Genomic DNA, 20,769 nt, shown 5'->3' on the forward strand with positions numbered 1-20,769 from the left:
ATAAAAATAAAATTTAAAAAAGACGACAAAATACCATATTTAGTGAGAAAGATGCTCTTACTGAGAAATCATGTTCCAGAGGAATCTTATGGACATATATTTTGAACTTCAGGTAACAGGCTAAGGAGACGAAATGAAATCTTTTGCTGAAAGTCACAAAGCTAATTAGTGCTCAATATGTTAGTGCTCAGATCACTGGACTCTTGACTAGTAGCCTCTCTGAATGACACCAAGCTGTCAGTAGGTGAGCTTTGATTCAGTCATATTTTTCACCAGACTCTTCTTTTTCTTTGTGTTGGTTTTGAAAACATTATTAGAGACAGAGAGTTGCTCTGTGATTTTAAGATAGATGAAACCTATTTGCTTGCTGACTTTGTGGCTAATTCCATGACTTCCTCCTCATTATTAAAGTTATTAACCAACAGACATAGCTGATTGTAATAAAAGCTGAGGAGTCACTCGTGAATGTGATTTTTTTCACTTTTTTTTTTTTTAAAGGGTTGAGTTCATGAATGAAAAATACAAGCAAGGAACAGGTTATAAAAACATGACTCAACATTAAGCCCAGGGCCTCACATTAAGCCAACATAAACCAAGGGCCGTGAGACAAAGTCATGGTTTTGATCATCCTCTTTTAAGAATACTAAATGATTCATAAAACTACGATGGCATCATTGCCATTCAAGGAAACCTTTACATGCCATTTTGTAGAAAATAGTTTCTTTAAGTACTGACTGTCAGCAGTTTAATCTACTATATTTCTATCGTCAGGATTTGCATCTTATTTCTCTGATGTCGTTTACATTTGGCTACAATAAGAAAGTACATTAAAACCATCTTACTGATATAATTATTATCAGTGAAGTGGTGTTTAATCAAATGTTGGTGTTTAAAATTTACAAGAAGAAAACAAACAACCCCATCAAAAAGTGGGCAAAGGATATGAACAGACACTTCTCAAAATAAGACATTCATACAGCCAACAGACACATGAAAAAATGCTCATCATCACTAGCCATCAGAGAAATGAAAATCAAAACCACAATGAGATGCCATCTCACACCAGTTAGAATGGCGATCATTAAAAAAATCAGGAAACAACAGGTGCTGGAGAGGATGTGGAGAAATAGGAACATTTTTACACTGTTGGTGGGACTGTAAACTAGTTCAACCATTGTGGGAAACAGTGTGGCGACTCCTCAAGGATCTAGAACTAGAAATACCATTTGACCCAGCCATCCCATTACTGGGCATATACCCAAAGGAATATAAATCATGCTGTTATAAAGACACATGCACATGTATGTTTATTGTGGCACTATTCACAATAGCAAAGACTTGGAATCAACCCAAATGTCCATCAGTGACAGACTGGATTAAGAAAATGTGGCACATATACACCATGGAATACTATGCAGCCAGAAAAAAGGGATGAGTTCATATCCTTTGTAGGGGCATGGATGCAGCTGGAAACCATCATTCTCAGCAAACTATTGCAAGAACAGAAAACCAAACACTGCATGTTCTCACTCATAGGTGGGAATTGAACAATGAGATCACTTGGACACAGGAAGGGGAACATCACACACCAGGGCCTACTGTGGGGAGGGGGGAGTGGGGAGGATAGCATTAGGGGATATACCTAATGTAAATGACGAGTTAATGGGTGCAGCACACCAACATGGCACATGTATACATATGTAACAAACCTGCAGGTTGTGCACATGTACCCTAGAACTTAAAAGTATAATAATAATAAAAAAATCATTAAAAAGCATATACACAGAGAGCACTTCATGATAATACAAACAAAAACAACACATGAGGTATTGATGGTGTAATTATGTAGCACACAGCATAATTATGGGTCCTTAATAAACACTGGATGATGGTTACAATTATTGTCAACTTAATAAATATTGTCTGAAATAAGAAAAAAAACAATGTTGGTGTTTAAATGGCTATAATTACATTTCTAGGCTAACACTGCTATTAAGTTGAATATGGAAAGCTTTTGCTTCTGTGTTGCTGTTCCATATGTGGGTCTGAGATCTCCAAAAGGCCAGATGAATGAGCCTTTCATTAAAAAAAAAATTCTTTTTGACTGTAATGATAATAGCTCTAGTAAGGAAAGTAAACTATATTCTGGAGAAATCAGCAGAAATTCATAGGCTCTTAAGTCTTCTGGAGCCAACTAATTTCAGTTGGTTTAGGATAAACAATTTTATTGAACTGTAATAAATTTGAATTTCTTCTAAATCCTTAAGTTTGGAAGGATAATCTATTCTTATTTTAATATTGGAAAGAAAGAATAAGCAATCAGGTCTAACCCTATCTAAGAGTGTTAGAATAGAATGAAGGTGTCTATATTTGCTGTGTTCCCTCTGAAAGGTATAAAGATGAGAGATGATTGCTGGTGACTCACTGTTCTATTTCATCTAGAGACCTGAGTGCTCTCATTGCTCTATTCCCTTAGGGGGTCATGTTCCTCTGCTTAAAAGAATATTGCCTGCTCTCTGAGCTAATGATTTGTTTGGAGGATGGAAGTCTCAGAGGTGAAGATAACTGCACAGCTTTTAAAATGTATCTTTCTGATCTTTGATCTGTTTTTTTCTGAATACACAGGGCCCTTCAATGGCAAGATTAAAGATACCTTTTCTTAGAAGAAAGGCAAAAGTTGAAAACTTAAAAGCTGCTCAGATTTCCAAATAATATTTTTGCATTTTTTCATTTTGTTGACATCATGTTGGGTGAGTGTCATCCTTCATTCATGTGATAATTGGATAGTAATCAAAATGCAGTGTTGGATCACAGGTTTTCCAAGAAGATGGGGAAACTATGCATTTTGTTTAAAAGTAGTTAATGCAAACTAGTTTATGATTAGGGCATGCATAACTCATTTTGAATTCTATTTAATTCAACAAATATTTACTTGGTACCTAGTAGATGCCAAACATCGTGTCTTCTTTTGTAGGGAATATCAAGAACAAGCACCTGTTTTCAAGAGACTTATACCCTTAATCGGGCAGTTAAGGGAATTACAGAAATGGCCGTGGTAGGATGCAGAATATGCCAAATGAAAAGTGCGTGGAGAGAAATGAATGACATTCAATGTGGGACAGAGAAGAGACCACATTTAAATGAGAGGGCATCATGGAAGTGTTCAGCATCTGAGAATGACCTAGCAAAATGGGCAGGATTTTCCTGGATGGGGCTAGAACTAAAAGTAGGTGATAATAAAGCATGTGGTGTGCAGAGGGCAGAGGGAGTGGCATAAGGCAGGGGAGGGAAGTGGTCAGAAAAGGTTGAGAAGCTTGTATTTAATGAGCAGGCAGTGGGGAGCCAAGGAAGATTTTTAAGCAGAGCACAGATAGTGTTAAGAGTTGTGGTTCAAGAAATATTTCTGAAGCATTTTAAAGCAGAATTTCCTGTCTTTTGAACTAAAAAATATGTCTATGTAAACAAACATGTTTGATAATATCCTACAGGCTTTATTTCCTGTGGATAGAATGGCTACCTCTGAAAATGTTAAACCATGCCAGTAGTATAAGAATTAATTTCTCACTTATACTTGGATCCAAAAGGTTTTTATTTTTCAGTTTTATAATGTTGTGGCTCATCCATGCATGTATTTCTAATGTAGGTAAAATAAATCAGCAAATATTTTATAGCATTCTGAACAACTTAATCTGCCCCCTCTACCAGGCGAATAGCTGTTTTTTAATGTCTGAATAATATTTTGATATGCTTTTGTTTTGCTCCTAAGTCCTGTTGGGGGGGGAAAAAAGTGACCTTACAAAAGCATGGAAATAAAACATAAAATGTATAGAAAAATACATAGTCTTACAGAATAAAGAAAAACAAAAGAGCCATGTGTGGTGGCTCACGCCTGTAATCCCAGCACTTTCGGAGGTCGAGGCAGGTGGACCACCCAGTCAGGAGATCGACACCATCCTGGCTAATACTGTGAAACCCCGTCTCTACTAAAAATACAAAAAAAATTAGCCAGGCATCATGGTGGGCGCCTGTGGTCCCAGGTGCTCGGGAGGCTGAGGCAGGAGAATGGCATGAACCCGGGAGGCGGAGCTTGCAGTGAGCCGAGATTGCGCCACTGCACTCCAGCCTGGGTGACAGAGCAGGACTCCATCTCAAAAAAAAAAAAAAAAAGATTTTTTTTAAAGCGAAAATCAGGATGGCCTCGAATGGACATAGGTCTGATCAGAAGATACTTTTTCCAGAAGTATTTTTTTTTTTCATAATTACCATTGTGATGGTCGGAGTTTATCCAAAATAAATCTGAAAATGCGAGTAGTTTTACTTATCTTCTACTAAACCTTCATCAGAATAAGTAATCTAACATGGGTCATGTTTCCTCTGGGTTATTTTCTGCCATTCTGGGCAGAAAATATGAGAACCTGAAGGATACATAACTCAAAACAACAGATCTCTCAAATACATGATGACAAGACAGCATGCTGAAGTAAGCACAATATGACCTGAAAGCAGTCAGTTAATAATGGACTGTAAATATTTTGGAAGTGTTTGAACACACTGAAACTCAAGAAGCTGCCAATTTTTTGAAGACTTCATCTTGTTTTCTCTTACTATGGATGTATTTGGAAGATCTTTCCTTATTTTATAAGTAGAGGATGGTGGGTTGTTAAGTAATATTCTACTGACCTAAAAAAGTCAACAAAACTTATGTGTGCTTAATTTGCTATTATTTACAATTTATTCTGTGGAGGAAATAAATACCAAAATAGATTGTTGTTTCATCTAAATGACCACAGGGGAAAACAAAGAGTTCAAATCAAATAGAAGATACTTCTTCACATTACAAAAGGTTTGCCTTATGATTCCATTTGAGTTATGCCAAAATATTTTACTTTAAAAAGTTTGATTTGCACACAAATAAAAGAAACTCTAAAGTCTGGCAGTATTTTTTTTTATTTTATTTTGTTTTGTTTTTTAAAATATCCCATTCTAAAGTTCTTAACTGGGGACTTGAGCCACACCTAGTTGGCACATAATACTGACCCCTGCATCCCTTCTAGTTGTTGGTTTTTAATTGACTATTTTGAATAGAATTCTTCATAAGAAAAAGTATGTAGGAAAAAAGTAGAATTGAGAAAGATTACTACCAGGTGTTTTCTAAATTAATATTCAAACTCAAACTGATAAAAGTACTCATCAGTAAAGTAAGCAGATAAAGCAAATTAGCATTGATCAACAGTCACTCTTTTCAGTAAGGTATAACACGGAGCATGCTAAAAAAGCATAAGCCTATTTCACATTCCTATGCCTCATCAGTACGTATTGTTGACTAAGATAACTGATGAAAAAAAAAAAACACAGCATGAGAATGGTGATTTATCAGGTACACCACATTATTACCACTATTTTATGTTTCTCTTAAACATCAAAGGTATAATTTAGCACACAAGCCTATCCAACCTTCATGTAGTAATAGATCCATAAAATTAAAATTAAAATTACCAATCAAATTAAAATCACCAGCACTTGAGTAAACCTTTCCAATGAAAGTGAATTAATCACTGAGAATGATATGAAAACTAAAGTGTTCTAAAAACCAATGCCTTACCAGTAACTGGATCAGGTTCAATGTCACCTCTGCTCTCCTTCCATGACAGCAGATAGTTGAGGCTGGTGAGATCTGCAGACTCTATATAGTTGTTCACTGTAAGCATCATCTGATGAGCTTTTGCTATTCCATAGTGAACTTTTGTCTCATCCATCAGAGGCATGCTCATTAGCTCTACTGTTGTGTCAAAAGCTTGCTGAAAGCGTTGAGAAGCTTTGTTGTAGTGTCCCTAAAAAGGTAAGAGAAAGAATTTTCTTTCTTTCTTTTAATTTCACCATTTCACATATTTTCCGACCTTACCCTGGCATGTCCCACACTGACCTTTCGACAGTTACAGCAGTTCATCTTCAAGAAGAAACAGATGGCAAGCAGGCTATTAGGATAAGGTTCTCTTAAAGAGCTGTGATTACTCACCATTCAATATCTCGAAATTAACTTAGTAGGAAAGTTCTATCTATTAGACTAAGTTATATAAGACTTAAGTTCTGCAATGTCTGGCAAGATGGCCAAATAGGAATGGCTCTGGTCTGTAGCATCCAGTGAGCTCAGCACAGAAGGTGGGTGATTTCTGCATTTTCAACTGAAGTAACCGGCTCATCTCTTTGGGAAGGGTTAGACAGTGGGTGAAGCCCACAGACGGCAAGCCGAAGCAGGGTGGGGCACTGCTTCACCTGGGAAGTGCAAGGGTTGGGGAATTTCCTCGCCTAGCCAAGGGAAGCCACAAGGGACTGTGCTGTGAGGAATGGTGCTCTCTGGCCCAGATATTATGCTTTTCCCATGGTCTTCACAACCCACAGACCAGGAGATTCCCTCCGGTGCCTATGCCACCAGGGCCCTGGGTTTCAAGCGCAAAACAGGTTGGCCATTTGGGTAGACACCGAGCAGGAGTTCTTTTTTCACACCCCAGTGCTGCCTGCAATGCAAGCAAGACAGAACCACTCACTACCCTGGAAAGGAGGCTGAAGCCAGGGAGCCAAGTGGTCTAGCTCAGCGAATCCCACCCACATGGAGCCAACCAAGCTAAGATCCACTAGCGTGAAATTCTCGCTGCCAGCCCAGCAGTCTGAAGTCAACCTGGGTTGCTCGAGCTTGGTGGGGGCGGGGGATCCACCATTACCAAGGCTTGAGTAGGCGGTTTTCCCCTCACAATGTAAACAAAGCCTCTGGGAAGTTCCAACTGGGTGGAGCACACTGCAGCTCCCCGAAGCCCCTGCAGCCAGACTGCCTCTCTAGATTCCTCCTCTCTGGGCAGGGCAACTCTGAAAGAAAGGCAGCAGCCCCAGTCATGGGCTTATAGATAAAACTCCCATGTCCCTGGGACACAGCACCTGGGAGAAGGGACGGCTGTGGGCACAGCTTCAGCAGACTTAAATATTTCTGGCTGCTGGCCCTGAAGAGAGCAGCAGATCTGCCAGCAGAGTGCTCCAGCTCTGCTAAGAGACAGACTGCCTCCTCAAGTGGGTCCCTGACCCCCGTGCCTCCTGACTGAGAGACATCTCCCAGCAGGGGTTGACAGACATCTCATACAAGAGAGCTCCAGCTGGCATCTGGAGGATGACCCTCCGTGATGAAGCTTCCAAAGGAAGGAACAGGCAAAAATCTTTGCTGTTCTGCAACCTCCGCTGGTGATACCCAGGCAAACAGGGTCTGGAGTGCACCTCCAGCAAACTCCAGCAGACCTGCAGGAGAGGGGCCTGTTAGAAGGAAAACTAACAAATGTAAAGGAATAGCATCAACATCAACAAAAAAGATGTCCACACAGAAATGCCATCCGAAGGTCACCAACATCAAAGACCAAAGGTAGATAAACCCACGAAGATAAGAAAAAACCAGCACAAAAAGGCTGAAAATTCCAAAAACCAGAATGCCTTTTCTTCTCCAAAGGATCATAACTCCTCACCAGCAAGGGAACAAAACTTGATGGAAAATGAGTTTGACGAATTGACAGAAGTAGGTTTCAGAAAACGGGTAATAAAAAAACTCCTCTGAGCTAAAGGACCATGTTCTAATCCAATGCAAGGAAGCTAAGAACCTTGACAAAACGTTAGATGAATTGCTATCTAAAATAGCCAGTTTAGAGAAGAATATAAATGACCTGATGGAACTGAAAAACACAGCACGAGAATTTCGTGAAGCATACAAAAGTATCAATAGCTGAATTGACCAAGTGGAAGAAAGGATATCAGAGATTGAAGATCAACTTAATGAAATAAAGTGTGAAGATAAGATTAGAGAAAAAAGAAGAAATAGAATGAAAGAAGCCTCCAAGAAATATGGGACTATGTGAAAAGACCAAATCTACATTTGATTGGTGTGCCTGAAAGTGACAGAGAATGGACCCAAGTTAGAAAACATGCTTTAGGATACTATATAGGAGCACTTCCCAACCTAGCAAGACAGGCCAACATTCAAATTCAGGAAATACAGAGAACACCACAAAACTCCTTGAGAAGAGCAACTCTGAGACACATAATCGTCAGATTCACCAAGGATGAAATGAAGGAAACAGTATTAAGAGCAGCCAGAGAGAAAGGTCGGGTTATCCACAAAGGGAAGCCCATCAGACTAACAGTGGATTTCTTTGCAGAAACCTACAAGCCAGAAGAGAGTGGGGGCCAATATTCAACACTCTTAAAAGAATTTTCGACTCAGAATTTCATATTCAGTCAAATTAAGCTTCATAATTGAAGGAGAAATAAAATCCTTCACAGACAAGCAAATACTGAGAGATTTTGTCACCACCAGGGCTACCTTACCAGAGCTCCTGAAGGAAGCACTAAATATGGAAAGAAAAAATCAGTACCAACTACTGCAAAAACACCAAATTGTAAAGACCATCAACACTATGAAGAAACTGCATCAACTAACGGGCAAAACAACCAGCTAGCATCGTTATGACAGAATCGAATTCACACATAACAATATTAATCTTAAATGTAAATGGGCTAAATACCCCAATTAATAGAAACAGACTGGCAAATTTGATAAAGGCTGAAGATTCATCGGTGTGCTCTATTCAGGAAGCCCATTTCATGTGCAAAGGCACACATAGGCTTAAAATAAAGGGAAGAAGGAATATTTACCAGGTAAATGATAAGCAAAATAAAAGCAGAGGTTGCAATCCTTGTCTCTGATAAAACAGACTTTAAACCAACAAAGATGAAAAAAAAGACAAAGAAGGGCATTACGTAATGGTAAAGGGATCAATGAAGCAAAAAGAGCTAACTAGCCTAAATATATATGCACCCAATACAGGAGCACCCAGATGAGTAAGACAAGTTCTTAGAGACCTACAAAGAGACTTAGAATCCCATATAATAATAATGAGAGACTTTAACACCCCACTGTCAATATTAGACAGATCAAGACAGAAAATTAACAAGGATATTCCAGACTTGAATTCAGCTCTGGACCAAGTGGACTTAATAGGCATCTACAGGACTCTCCACCCCAAATCAACAGAATGTACATTCTTCTCAGTACCACATCACACTTATTCTAAAATTGACTACATAATTGGAAGTAAAACACTCCCTAGCAAATACAAAAGAATAGATATCATAACAAACAGTCTCTCAGACCACAGTGCAATAAAATTAGAACTCAGGATTAAGAAACTCACTCAAAAACACAAATGGAAACTGAACAACATGCTCCTAAGTGACTACTGGGTAAATAACAAAATTAAGGCAGAAATAAATAAGATCTTTGAAAACAATGATAACAAAGACACAACGTACCAGAATCTCTGGGACACAGCTAACGCAGTGTTTAGAGGGAAATTTACAGCACTAAATGCCCACATTGATAAAGCAGAAAAGATTTAAATCGACACCCTAACATCAAAATTAAAAGAACTAGAGAATCAAGAGCAAACAAATTCAAAAGCTAGCAGAAGGCAAGAAATAACTAAGATCAGAGCAGAACTGAAGAAGATAGAGACACAAAAAATCCTTCAAAAAATCAATGAATCCAGGAGCTGTTTCTTTAAAAAAATGATTAACAAAATAGATAGAATGCTAGCCAGACTAATTGAGAAGAGAGAATAATCAAACAGATGCAATAAAAAATGATAAAGGGGATATCACTACTGATCCCACAGAAATACAAACTACCATCAGAGAATACTATAAATACCTCTATGCAAATAACTAGAAAATATAGAAGAAATGGATAAATTCCTGGACACATATACTCTTCTGAGACTATACCAGGAAGAAGTCAAATCCCTGAATAGACCAATAACAAGTTCTGAAATTGAGGCAGTAATTAATAGCCTACTAACCAAAAAAATCCCAGGACCAGACAGATTCACAGCTGAAATCTATCAGAGGTACAAAGAGGAGCTGGTACCATTACTTCTGAAACTATTCCAAACAATAGAAAAAGAGGGACTCCTCCCTAACTCATCTTAGAGGCCAACATCACCCTGATAACAAAACCTGGCAGAGACACACACAAAAAGGAAAATTTCAGGCCATCATCCCTGATGCACATTGATGCGAAAATCCTCAATAAAATACTGGCAAACCAAATCCAGCAGCACATTAAAAATCTTATTCACCACGATCAAGTTGGCTTCATCCCTGGGATGCAAAGCTGGTTCAACATACGCGAATCACAAAACATAATTTCTCTCACATAAACAGAACCAACGACAAAAACCACATGATTATCTCAACAGATGCAGAAAAGGTCTTTGATAAAATTAAACACCCCTTCATGCTAAAAACTCTTGATAAACTAGGTATTGATGGAACGTATCTCAAAATCATAAGAGCTATTTATGACAAACCCACAGCCAATATCATCCTGAATGGGCACAAGCTGGAAGCATTCCCTTTGAAAACCGGTACAAGGCAAGGATGTTCCTCTCTCACCACACCTACTCAACATAGTATTGGAAGTTCTGGCCAGGGTGATCAGGCAAGAGGAATAAATAAAGGGTATTCGAATAGGAAGAGAGGAAGTCAAATTGTCTCTGTTTGCAAATGACATGATTGTATATTTAGAAAACTCCATCGTCTCAGCCCAAAATCTCCTTAAGCTGATAAGCAACTTCAGCAAAGTCTCAGAATACAAAATCAATGTACAAAAATCACAAGCATTCCTATACACCAATAACAGACAGAGAGCCAAATCATGAGTGAACTTCCATTCACAATTGCTACAAAGAGAATAAAATACCTAGAAACACAACTTACAGGGATGTGAAGGACCTCTTCAAGGAGAACTACAAACCACTGCTCAAGGAAATAAGAGAGAACACAAACAAATGGAAGAACATTTCATGCTCGTGGATAGGAAGAATCAATATTGTGAAAATAGTCATACTGCCCAAAGTAATTTATAGATTCAATGCTATCCCCATCAAGCTACCACTGACTTTCTTCACAGATTTAGAAAAAATTACTTTAAATTTCATATGGAACCAAAAAAGAGCTTGTATAGCCACGACAATCCTAAGCAAAAAGAACAAAGCTGGAGGCATCATGCTACCTGACTTCAAACTACAAGGCTACAGTAACCAAAACAGCATGGTACTGTACCAAAACAGATATATAGATCAATGGAACAGAACAGAGGCTTCAGAAATAATGACACACATCTACAACCATCTGATCTTTGACAAACCTGACAAAAATAAGCAATGGGGAAAGGATTCCCTAATTAATAAATGGTGTTGGGAAAACTGGCTAGCCATATGCAAAAAACTGAAACTGGGCCCCTTCCTTACACCTTATATAAAAATTAACTCAAGATGGATTAAGGACTTAAACGTAAGACCTAAAACCATAAAAACCCTAGAAGAAAACCTAGGCAATACCATTCAGGACATAGGCATGAGCAAAGACTTCATGACTATAACACCAACAACAATGACAACAAAAGCCAAAATTGACAAATGGGATCTAATTAAACTAAGGAGTTTCTGCACAGCAAAATGAACTATCATCAGAGTGAACAGGCAACCTACAGAATGGGAGAAAAATTTTGCCATCTAGCCAACTGACAAAGGGCTAAAACCTAGAATCTACAAAGAACTTCAACAAATTTACAAGAAAAAAACAACTCACTTAAAAACTGGGCAAAGGATATGAACAGACACTTCTCAGAAGAAGACATTTATGCGTCCAGCAAACATATGAAAAAGAAGCTCATCATCACTGACCATTAGAGAAATGCAAATCAAAACCACAATGAGATACCATCTCACGCCAGTTAGAATAGCAATCATTAAAAAGTCAGGAAACAACAGATGCAGGAGAGAATGTGGAGAAATAGAAACGTTTGAGATACCATCTCACACCATTTAGAATGGCAATCATTAAAAAGTGAGGAAACAACAGATGCTGGAGAGGATATGGAGAAATAGAAACGTTTTTACCCGGTTGGTGGGAGTGTAAATTAGTCCAACCATTGTGGAAGATAGGGTGGCGATTTCTCAAGGATCTAGAACCAGAAATACTATTTGACCCAGCAATCCCATTACTGGGTATATTCCCCAAGGATTATAAATCATTCTACCATAAAGACACATAGACACATATGTTTATTGCAGCACTGTTCACAATAGCAAAGACTATTCACAATAGCAAAGACTTGGAACCAACCTAAATATCCATCAATGATACACTGGATAAAGAAAATGTGGGACATATACACCATAGAATACTATGCAGCTATAAAAAAGGATGAGTTCATGTCCTTTTTAGGGATATGGATGCAGCTGGACACTATCATTCTCAGCAAACTAACATTTCCCAGCAAACTAACACAGGAACAGAAAACCAAACACTGCATGTTCTCACTCATAAGTGGGAGTTGAACAATGAGAAGACATGGACATAGAGAAGGGAACATCACACATTAGGGCCTATTGGGGAGTGGGGGACTAGGGGAGGGATAGCATTAGGAGAAATACCTAATGTAGATGACAGTTTGATGGGTGCAGCCAACCACCATGGCACATGTATACCTATGTAACAAACCTGTATGCTCTGCACATGTATCCCAGAACTTAAAGTATATATAAAAAAAGACTTTGTTCTCATAGATAAAAAGTGATCAAATATTTGCAGTTTCATATGGTTCAACCTAATACACTGTAGTAAAAAGAAGTTTGGGAATGAGTGAACCAATTCACATTGATTTGGATAGAATTTTACTATTCGTAGAGTTGGATTTAGCTAATGAAATATTTTTTACTTTTTTTTTTTTTTTTTTTTTGAGGTGGAGTCTTGCTGTGTCACCCAGGTTGGAGTGCAGTGGCATGATTTCAGCTTACACAACCTCTGCCTCCTAGGTTCAAGCGATGCTCCTGCCTCAGCATCCCGAGTAGCTGGGATTACAGGCGTATGCCACTATGCCCAGTAAATTTTTTATATTTTTGGTAGAGACAGGGTTTTACCATGTTGGCCAGGCTGGTCTTGAACTCCTGACCTCAAATGATCTGCCCGCCTTGACTTCCCAAAGTGCTGAGATTACTATGTTTTGTTTTCAGTCACAGCAAAAGGTCATTTCGGCCAAGTCATTTGGTTAATAGCTGGTGAAAATAAATGTACCTATCCTCTAATTCGTTTACTGCTCTTACTTTCCCATGTTCATATGCCATTCTTCTTAACTGAGAATGTTGAAGTAACCAGAATTTCTGAAAAATATGACCTTGATGTCACTAGCACCGATCAAATGATCATTTAAATATCTCTTCAAGAAGTCCTTCGCAACAGCTCAAGCTGCAAAAATTCAGGGTGTTGTTGTTGTTTCTCAGTGTTACCTCCATTAAAAGCTATTCTCCACAAATAAATACTGTTTACCTAGCTCTTATGAAGCATGGGGGCCAATGCTAAATACTTCGTATGTATTGTGTCATTAACTTTCACACGTCACCCTATGAGGAAAATATTATTCTTATTTTACAAATAATCACATTGAGCCTCAGAGAAAAGAGCATCTTCTGCCACCCCCAAATCTTCTAAAAATCCTCATGAAAATCTCTTTCTAAGAGGAGGATATTATCTAGGATTGATCTACATTTGTGAAGGCTCTAGGGGACAAAATTTCCTTTCTTCACTGACTTGTAACCCTTTAGGCTCCACCATCTCCTCCCTTCTGCTCATCTCTCTCCTCCTCACCCCACCAAACACACAAAAAGCAAAAACATGCATGTGCACTCTTTTGAACAGAAACCCTTATATGGGAGAATGTTTTGCTGTATAAGTCAGTTTCTAGTATTTTATGAAGGAAATGAACATAAAAACAACACAGGAACAGCTTTATACCATTACAGCAGTAGAGGTAAAACACATCTTCAACTCTGCATACCTCCGTATAATCATGAAGCTCCAAGATCGGTAAACTGACTGAATAAAGAAATTTCTGGCAAGATGAGGAGGGGGAGAAATAGGACTTATGTGATCATTTTGTTAGATACAGGAAGAGCACATATAACACTATGTTATATGCCCACAGGGACAGTTTAGGAGAACTGTTTATTCAAATGATTCATTCCAACCAACTTTGTTAATTTAACCAGAGTCTCTCCATATTACATCAAAAATAACTTTTGTTTGTTGAGGTGAACAATTCTTTCTCTTTCTTCAAGGTATAAAACATAAAATTTATATGAGAAAAAAGTTACCTAGGAAAAAATAAAATGGTATCAAAGATATTTGTAAGCCAATGAAGTAAACTATAATTGAGAAACAATACAAATATTGAAGATGATACAAATAAAAATCACTAAAATTATAGATTTTCCTGGTAGATATCAAAGACATAGGACAAAATATATGAAAATATACAGTTAGGCCAAACATAACCATTTTTTTAAGAAACAAAAGTATAAATATCTAATTGATATTCTAATTATATTTCTGAGATTTCAATTATTTATTGTTTTAGGTGAGAGTCTTAATTAGGAAAATTAGAGACCACAAATAAGTGGACATATATATGAATTTCCTAAGTTATTTTTATATGTTATTAAGTAAAAATTAACTCATTCATTCATTCATTCATTCATTCATTTGACAACCACTCTGAGCCAGGCCAAATGTCAGGCCATGTAGAAGCAGCAGTAAATGGAATTTCTACTCAAGTTTTTGAGGTGAGTGAAGTGAAAGTAGTGACATGCCTAAAATTTTGATTAGGTCTTATTTAAACTTAAAATTTTTACTCTTAAAATAGGAGCTTTATAATTAGCTAATTATGATTCCCTCAAATTGTACTTACTATTCCATCTTTAGATACACACAATTGACATAAATAGATATGAACCTACCAGTTTTTCTAGTTTAAAGCACTACTAAAGAAATACAAAATTAATTCTTTAAAGATGCAAGCATCTGTATACATACCATTTTAGAATGAGATTTCGCTAATGTATATCGTATTTGTGGATGTTTAATTCTCAGAGTTTACTGTCTAAATCTCTTCTCCAAAGGTTAAATACAACTTTCTACAGTTTATTTCTGTTATCAGATAATCCCTATTCTATTATAAAATTCAGAAGATTCTAGTAATTAGAGTTGGCAATCTTAAATATGAGATTGACAATATGCACTTCCTAAATGAATCTTACAGGAAAAGAACAACTTCATTTAATTTTATTAATATCCCTGATAAGCATTTAGTGAACAACTCCAGGACAGGATCTTGATGACATCATAGACCTTGGAACAACGCTCAAATTATTACATTATAACATAGAATTTTCATGCATTATTTTGATTTTTAGTGTCTAAAATGTCACTCTGTTCAATGAGCAAGCTCAAAATGAATGAGCATTTTCTCAGTACTAAGGATAAATCATTTCCTACCCATTTTACCTATAATTTTAGTATTGGAACCACCATTCTTTTAAGTATGTAATTATTCTATGGTTTTATTAAGGAATGAGAACTCTTAAAAACCTAGTTATTTCCTCTAAAACATTCTCATTTGACCACTTTACACTAATTATATATTTTTAATTAACAGTCCATCAAAAGACCCAGAGGGGAGGATGAGTGGTCCATTTTCTATGATTACATAGTAAAAGGTAACTAACTAGGATGCAGGATATTTTTAAGATGCACTAATTCTAATTATAATTACTATAATAATTACAGAAAAGGTAACTCCAATATTTTTCCAACCATTATAATTTTGGTCTTATAATATTTTTACTTCTTGAAAACTGTTAAGAATACAATTATAATACTTTGCATGAGTAATATGAAGCCCGAAAATATTGAGTTTACTTTTAAAGATTCAGGACAAGTTTTCAAAATGTTAAAATATTATACAAAAATGAAATAGAGGCAGGGCATGGTGGTTCATGCCTGTAATCCTGCACTTTGGGAGGCCAAGGAGGGAGGATCACTCAAGAGCAAGAGTTCGAGACCAACCTGGCCAACATGGTGAAACCTCGTCTCTACGAAAAATACAAAAATTAGGCGGGTGGGGTGGCATGTGCCTGTAATCCCAGTTACTCCGGACGCTGAGGCAGGAGAATTGCTTGAACCCAGGAGGCAGAGGTTGCAGTGAGCTGAGACTGCACCACTGCAGTCCAGTTTGGGCAACAAGAGTGAAACTCTGTCTCAAAACAACGATGACAAAATGAAATAGAAATCTGAACTTTCACAAGTGAGAGAATACCAGTCTTAAGTGGTGTGAAACTGGTTACAAATTTATTTATTGGTTCAAGGAACTGACATGTTTTTGATCACCAATTCTGTGCCAGGTTTTTTTCTAGACACTAGAATAATAAACAAGGCAGATACAGTTCCTGCTCTCATTAAACTTGTATTTTGGCCAAATTAAACAACAACAATAAGAACATAACATGGGCTGGGCGCGGTGGCTCAAGCCTGTAATCCCAGCAGTTTGGGAGGCCGAGACGGGCGGATCACGAGGTCAGGAGATCAAGACCATCCTGGCTAACCCGGTGAAACCCCGTCTCTACTAAAAAATACAAAAAACTAGCTGGGCGAGTGTGGCGGGCGCCTGTAGTCCCAGCTACTCGGGAGGCGGAGCTTTCAGTGAGCTGAGATCCGGCCACTGCACTCCAGCCTGGGCGACAGAGCAAGACTTCCTCTCAAAAAAAAAGAACATAACATGAACAAGAAAACTATGAGATGATAAATGCTACATGGATAATTCAAATATTCAAATACAGTAATTTTAAAGAGTGACCCAGGTGGGGCAGCTTATGCCTGTAATCCATTGCACTTTGGGAGGCTGAAGCAGGAAAATCCTTTGAGTCCAGGAGTTCAAGACCACCCTGGGCCACATGACAAAACCTGGGCCACATGACAATTCTCTATTAAAAAAAAGAATTGGGAGGGGGCGGGGTTAGGGAGAAGGCACGGTGGCTCATGCCTGTAATCCCAGCACTTTGGGAGACCGAGGTGGGCGGATCATGAGGTCAAGAGATCCAGACCATCATGGCCAACATGGTGAAACCCTGTCTCTACTAAAAACACAAAAATTAGCTGGGCATGGTGGCGCGCGCCTGTAGTCCCAGCTAATCAGGAGGCTGAGGCAGGAGAATTGCTTGAACCCGGGAGGCAGAGGTTGCAGTGAGTCGAAATTGTGCCACTGCACTCCAGTCTGGCAACAGAGCCAGACTCCATTTCAAAAAAAAAAAAAAAAAAAAAGGGAGGGGGCGACCTGATGGCCACTCTTTAGTTGCTAAGGGAAGGCCCCTCTGAAGATGTGGCATTGAACAGAGATCTGAGTGACAAGAAGCCAGCAATGTGAAGTTCAGAGCATTTCATGTAGAGCATTCAGCCAAGGCAAATGTTCTAAGGCAGGAACTAGCTTGACATGCTTAAAGAACTCCAAGACTGTCAATTTACTACAGTGGGGTGGATAAAAAGGAGTAGGAAGCAATGAGGTCAGAGATAGGGGTGGGGCTATCTCATATTTTAGGACAGGGTAAGGATTTATATTTATGTTCTCAGAAGAACGAGAAGTAATGGAAGTGTGAATGAGAAGTAATGGAAGTATTTTAAGCAGGGAAATTGCATTTGATTTACATTTTAAAATAATTACTTGACCTCTTTCTGCTTATGCAGGGGTGGGAGGGAACAGAGTGCATGCAGGAAGGTGAGTTTAGGGCTTACTGCAGTGTCTAGGTGAGACAATATAGTGTCATAAACTGATGTGACAGTTGCAGAGATAGAGGGAAAAGGGTGGATTTGAGATATATATTTGGTAACACAAAGGTCAGAGTTTGCTTTTGGCTTGAATATGGAGCTGGGGGAGATAAGAATGGAAAGATTTCCAGATTTTTGGCTGAAGTGACTGGGTGGATGGATAATGTTACTATTTAAAAGATGGAGAAGACTAGAGAGGTGGAGGTTCCATTTGAAATATGTTAGAAATCCGGGTGGAGGTGCTAAGGAAGCAATTGCCTTTACAAAGTTTGGAGTCCCAGGAGAGATCAGGATTGGAGTTACAAACCTGGAAGTCATTGGCATATGGATAGTATTTAAAAGCCATGGGCCTGGATGGGGCAGATAAGAGGAGCTCGCAGACTAAAAACAGAAGATTGCTTGGAAAATGCCTAAATAATATTCCAGTGCGGTTGAGATTTAAGTTGTTAGAAGAAAAATTTATAGAAAAAACCAGTAAGTTCAGTTTTTAGTACATTATAGTTGAAGATATCTAAGTGAAAATGTCAAATAGGTGGTGGGGTATGCGTTTGAAATTGAGGGGAGAGGCCTGAGCTTTTAAAAGGACTGTTTTTCAAAACAGAAGGGCAAAAAGCCCAACTTTTTACCCCACCTCCAAACAATACCCAAACCCAGCCCTTCTGAATAACGTGAACATGGCTAACCTATATTTTCCTAATAACAGAAAGCGTAAGGAAAATATACTTTTCTGAGGAGCAATATTTTTATACTTGCGTTTTCTTAATGTTTTTGCCAAGAGTTTATAACTCACCAGTGTGTATTTTATTCTCTGATTTTTGATTCTTGGATAAGAGTTTAATTTCTGAAGTCAAGGTACAAGAAATAATATCCAAAAGCTGTGTCAACTGCCAGAAGTTAAATTTTATCAGTTTATCCCTATTCTAATAGAAAATTTGGAGGATTCTGGGTATTTGCACTATCTTCAAATATATATGCCTTCAAATATACAACTTGATCCATACACCATATCATACTGCATATATTCATAGACTATATCTTTTCTCCTATGCTATAGGAGAAGCTCCCTCATTAGACTGTGAGCCTCACAAGGGTTTAGGTCTTGCCTGTTTTCACCACTGTATCCTAAAAAGTAAATAAAAGCAAATACAAAATTAAGGAGAGAGGAGTCAATAAAGGCAAAGAAATGGGCAGGGAGCCAGAGGGTAGCAGAGGAAGCACACGACATGCAAAACATGAGCACAGCTAGAGCAACAGACAAGGGAGGACTTGAAACAAGAGGGGAAACAAAGTGGTGGCCATGGGAGAGAGGGAGAGGACGACCTGGGGGTCAGAGAGCAAGCAGGAGGGTCAAGAAGGAAGAACGCAAGAGAGAAGGGAACAAGGTGGGTAAGGGAGTCGTGGAGAAGAAGGGCCAGGAGAAAAAGGGGCTTTTTAGATTTCAAGGAATAGGAGAGAAGGGAGGCAAATGAGCCCAGGGGAAAAAGAGAGGGGATGTAAGAGAAAAAGGAAATGAGATACCTTGTTTGAAAGCACTTGTTCCACTTCAGGAACTAAAGAAATATTAGTTTCACTCATTCAAATTAATTTCAAACTTGATTTCCTTAAAAAAAAAAAAACCTAAATCCTTCTGAAATAAAGTTAATTTTATGGCAAACAACAGAATACTGTAGTGGTTGGGAAAATGGGTTTGAATACCATTGCCACCCAGCATCATCTGACGGTCTGGCAAAGGGGAATTGTTTGATACCACTAAGGGTGTAGAGAACAACAGAAATTTGTAAAGATGATACTTCTCCTGCTGCAAAGCACTATCCTAAGTGCTTTCCACATGTTAATTTAATATTCACAATAACTTTACGAGGTGAGAATATTGAGGCACCTAGAAATTTAAGTAACTAGCCCAAGGTCACAGATCTTACAAGTGCAATAGCTGGGTTTTTAACTCAAGCAGTGTGGTTTTGGAATTAGTGACTTTATTCACTACATACACAGACTCTCAAAGAGATTAACAGAGAGTGTATAAACATAATTTGAGAACATAATTACCCTAAAAAATGATGGATCTTATTCATGATCAAAACAGCAATTATAACCAGAGAAACAAGGCTCTTTCACACCATTGCTAAAGGAGAATCTGTAATAAAAACATAAAACCAGGAGAAAATACAACAAAAGTCCATTATGAGCAGTACATTATACTAATAACAGCTTCTTGAATTGGATAATTTTACTTTGGACTTTTTTGTTCTTCTTTCTGTTTTCTCCTTCATGTAATCAATCTGTTGCTAAAATTTCACTCTAAATTTTCTGCAGAATTATTTTTAGGATTGTCGTTTCTTCTCCCAAGGAAACTAGCAGGGGCGCCACAGCTGGATTAATAAAGAATTTGGAGTGAGAGAGATGAATGTCAGTGGAAGCAGATAATAGCCAACAGTTATAATCAATTTCCTTTGAATTAAATATTTTAATTGCTCCTCAAATCCAATGTCAGTTAGAATCCTCACTAGATGTGAAACTATGAATCAGGGTTAGCAGCTCATAAGAACTGTCCCCATATGGCCCTAAGGTATTGGAAGAGGAGGAGGAGGAGAAGGAGGAAGCATTTCTCCTCCTAGTCCTTGCCATGGGCATTAACTACATCCTGCAGTCCAGAGCCATTCTGCATAATATATGGTGGGAAGACAAGGATAACATGAGAAGAGACTTTTAAAACAGCAAATTTCTCCTTAAACACTGCAAATTTCTCTATAAACAAGAAACACATAGACTCACTTTTTCATTGTAGATGTCCCCAAGCATTGTACTTGCTCTCACAAAATCTAGGCTTTGAAAATTTTTTCTTGCAATTTTCACAAATTTTTTCAAGTATTTAATTGCTTCTGTCGTATCTCCTTGGCTAGAATGAATGAAATAGGACATCAATGGAGTATCATCTCACTTAATGTCACAATAAAGAAAAAGTATCTTGTGTCTTTCCTGTAGAAAATGCAAGATGGTTATCAGGATAATGAGATTTAATGTGTA

At 38.0% G+C, this 20,769-nt stretch overlaps 1 protein-coding gene across 3 annotated transcripts in view; it reads right to left on the minus strand.

The window, feature by feature from the left end:
• The window catches only part of TTC29 (tetratricopeptide repeat domain 29), a 254,589-nt gene that overhangs the window by 105,785 nt on the left and 128,035 nt on the right, over nucleotides 1-20,769 (minus strand). For all 3 annotated transcript variants that reach the window (XM_037992745.2, XM_037992737.2, XM_037992744.2), the window contains 2 exons: nucleotides 20,518-20,641; nucleotides 5,603-5,831 (listed from right to left, as the gene is read on the minus strand). In XM_037992745.2, coding sequence (XP_037848673.2) covers nucleotides 5,603-5,831; nucleotides 20,518-20,641 — 353 coding nt within the window. The remainder of the gene's footprint in view (nucleotides 1-5,602; nucleotides 5,832-20,517; nucleotides 20,642-20,769) is intronic.

Source organism: Chlorocebus sabaeus, chromosome 7 (genome assembly GCF_047675955.1).
Source record: "Chlorocebus sabaeus isolate Y175 chromosome 7, mChlSab1.0.hap1, whole genome shotgun sequence".
NCBI classification, from domain to species: domain Eukaryota; kingdom Metazoa; phylum Chordata; class Mammalia; order Primates; family Cercopithecidae; genus Chlorocebus; species Chlorocebus sabaeus.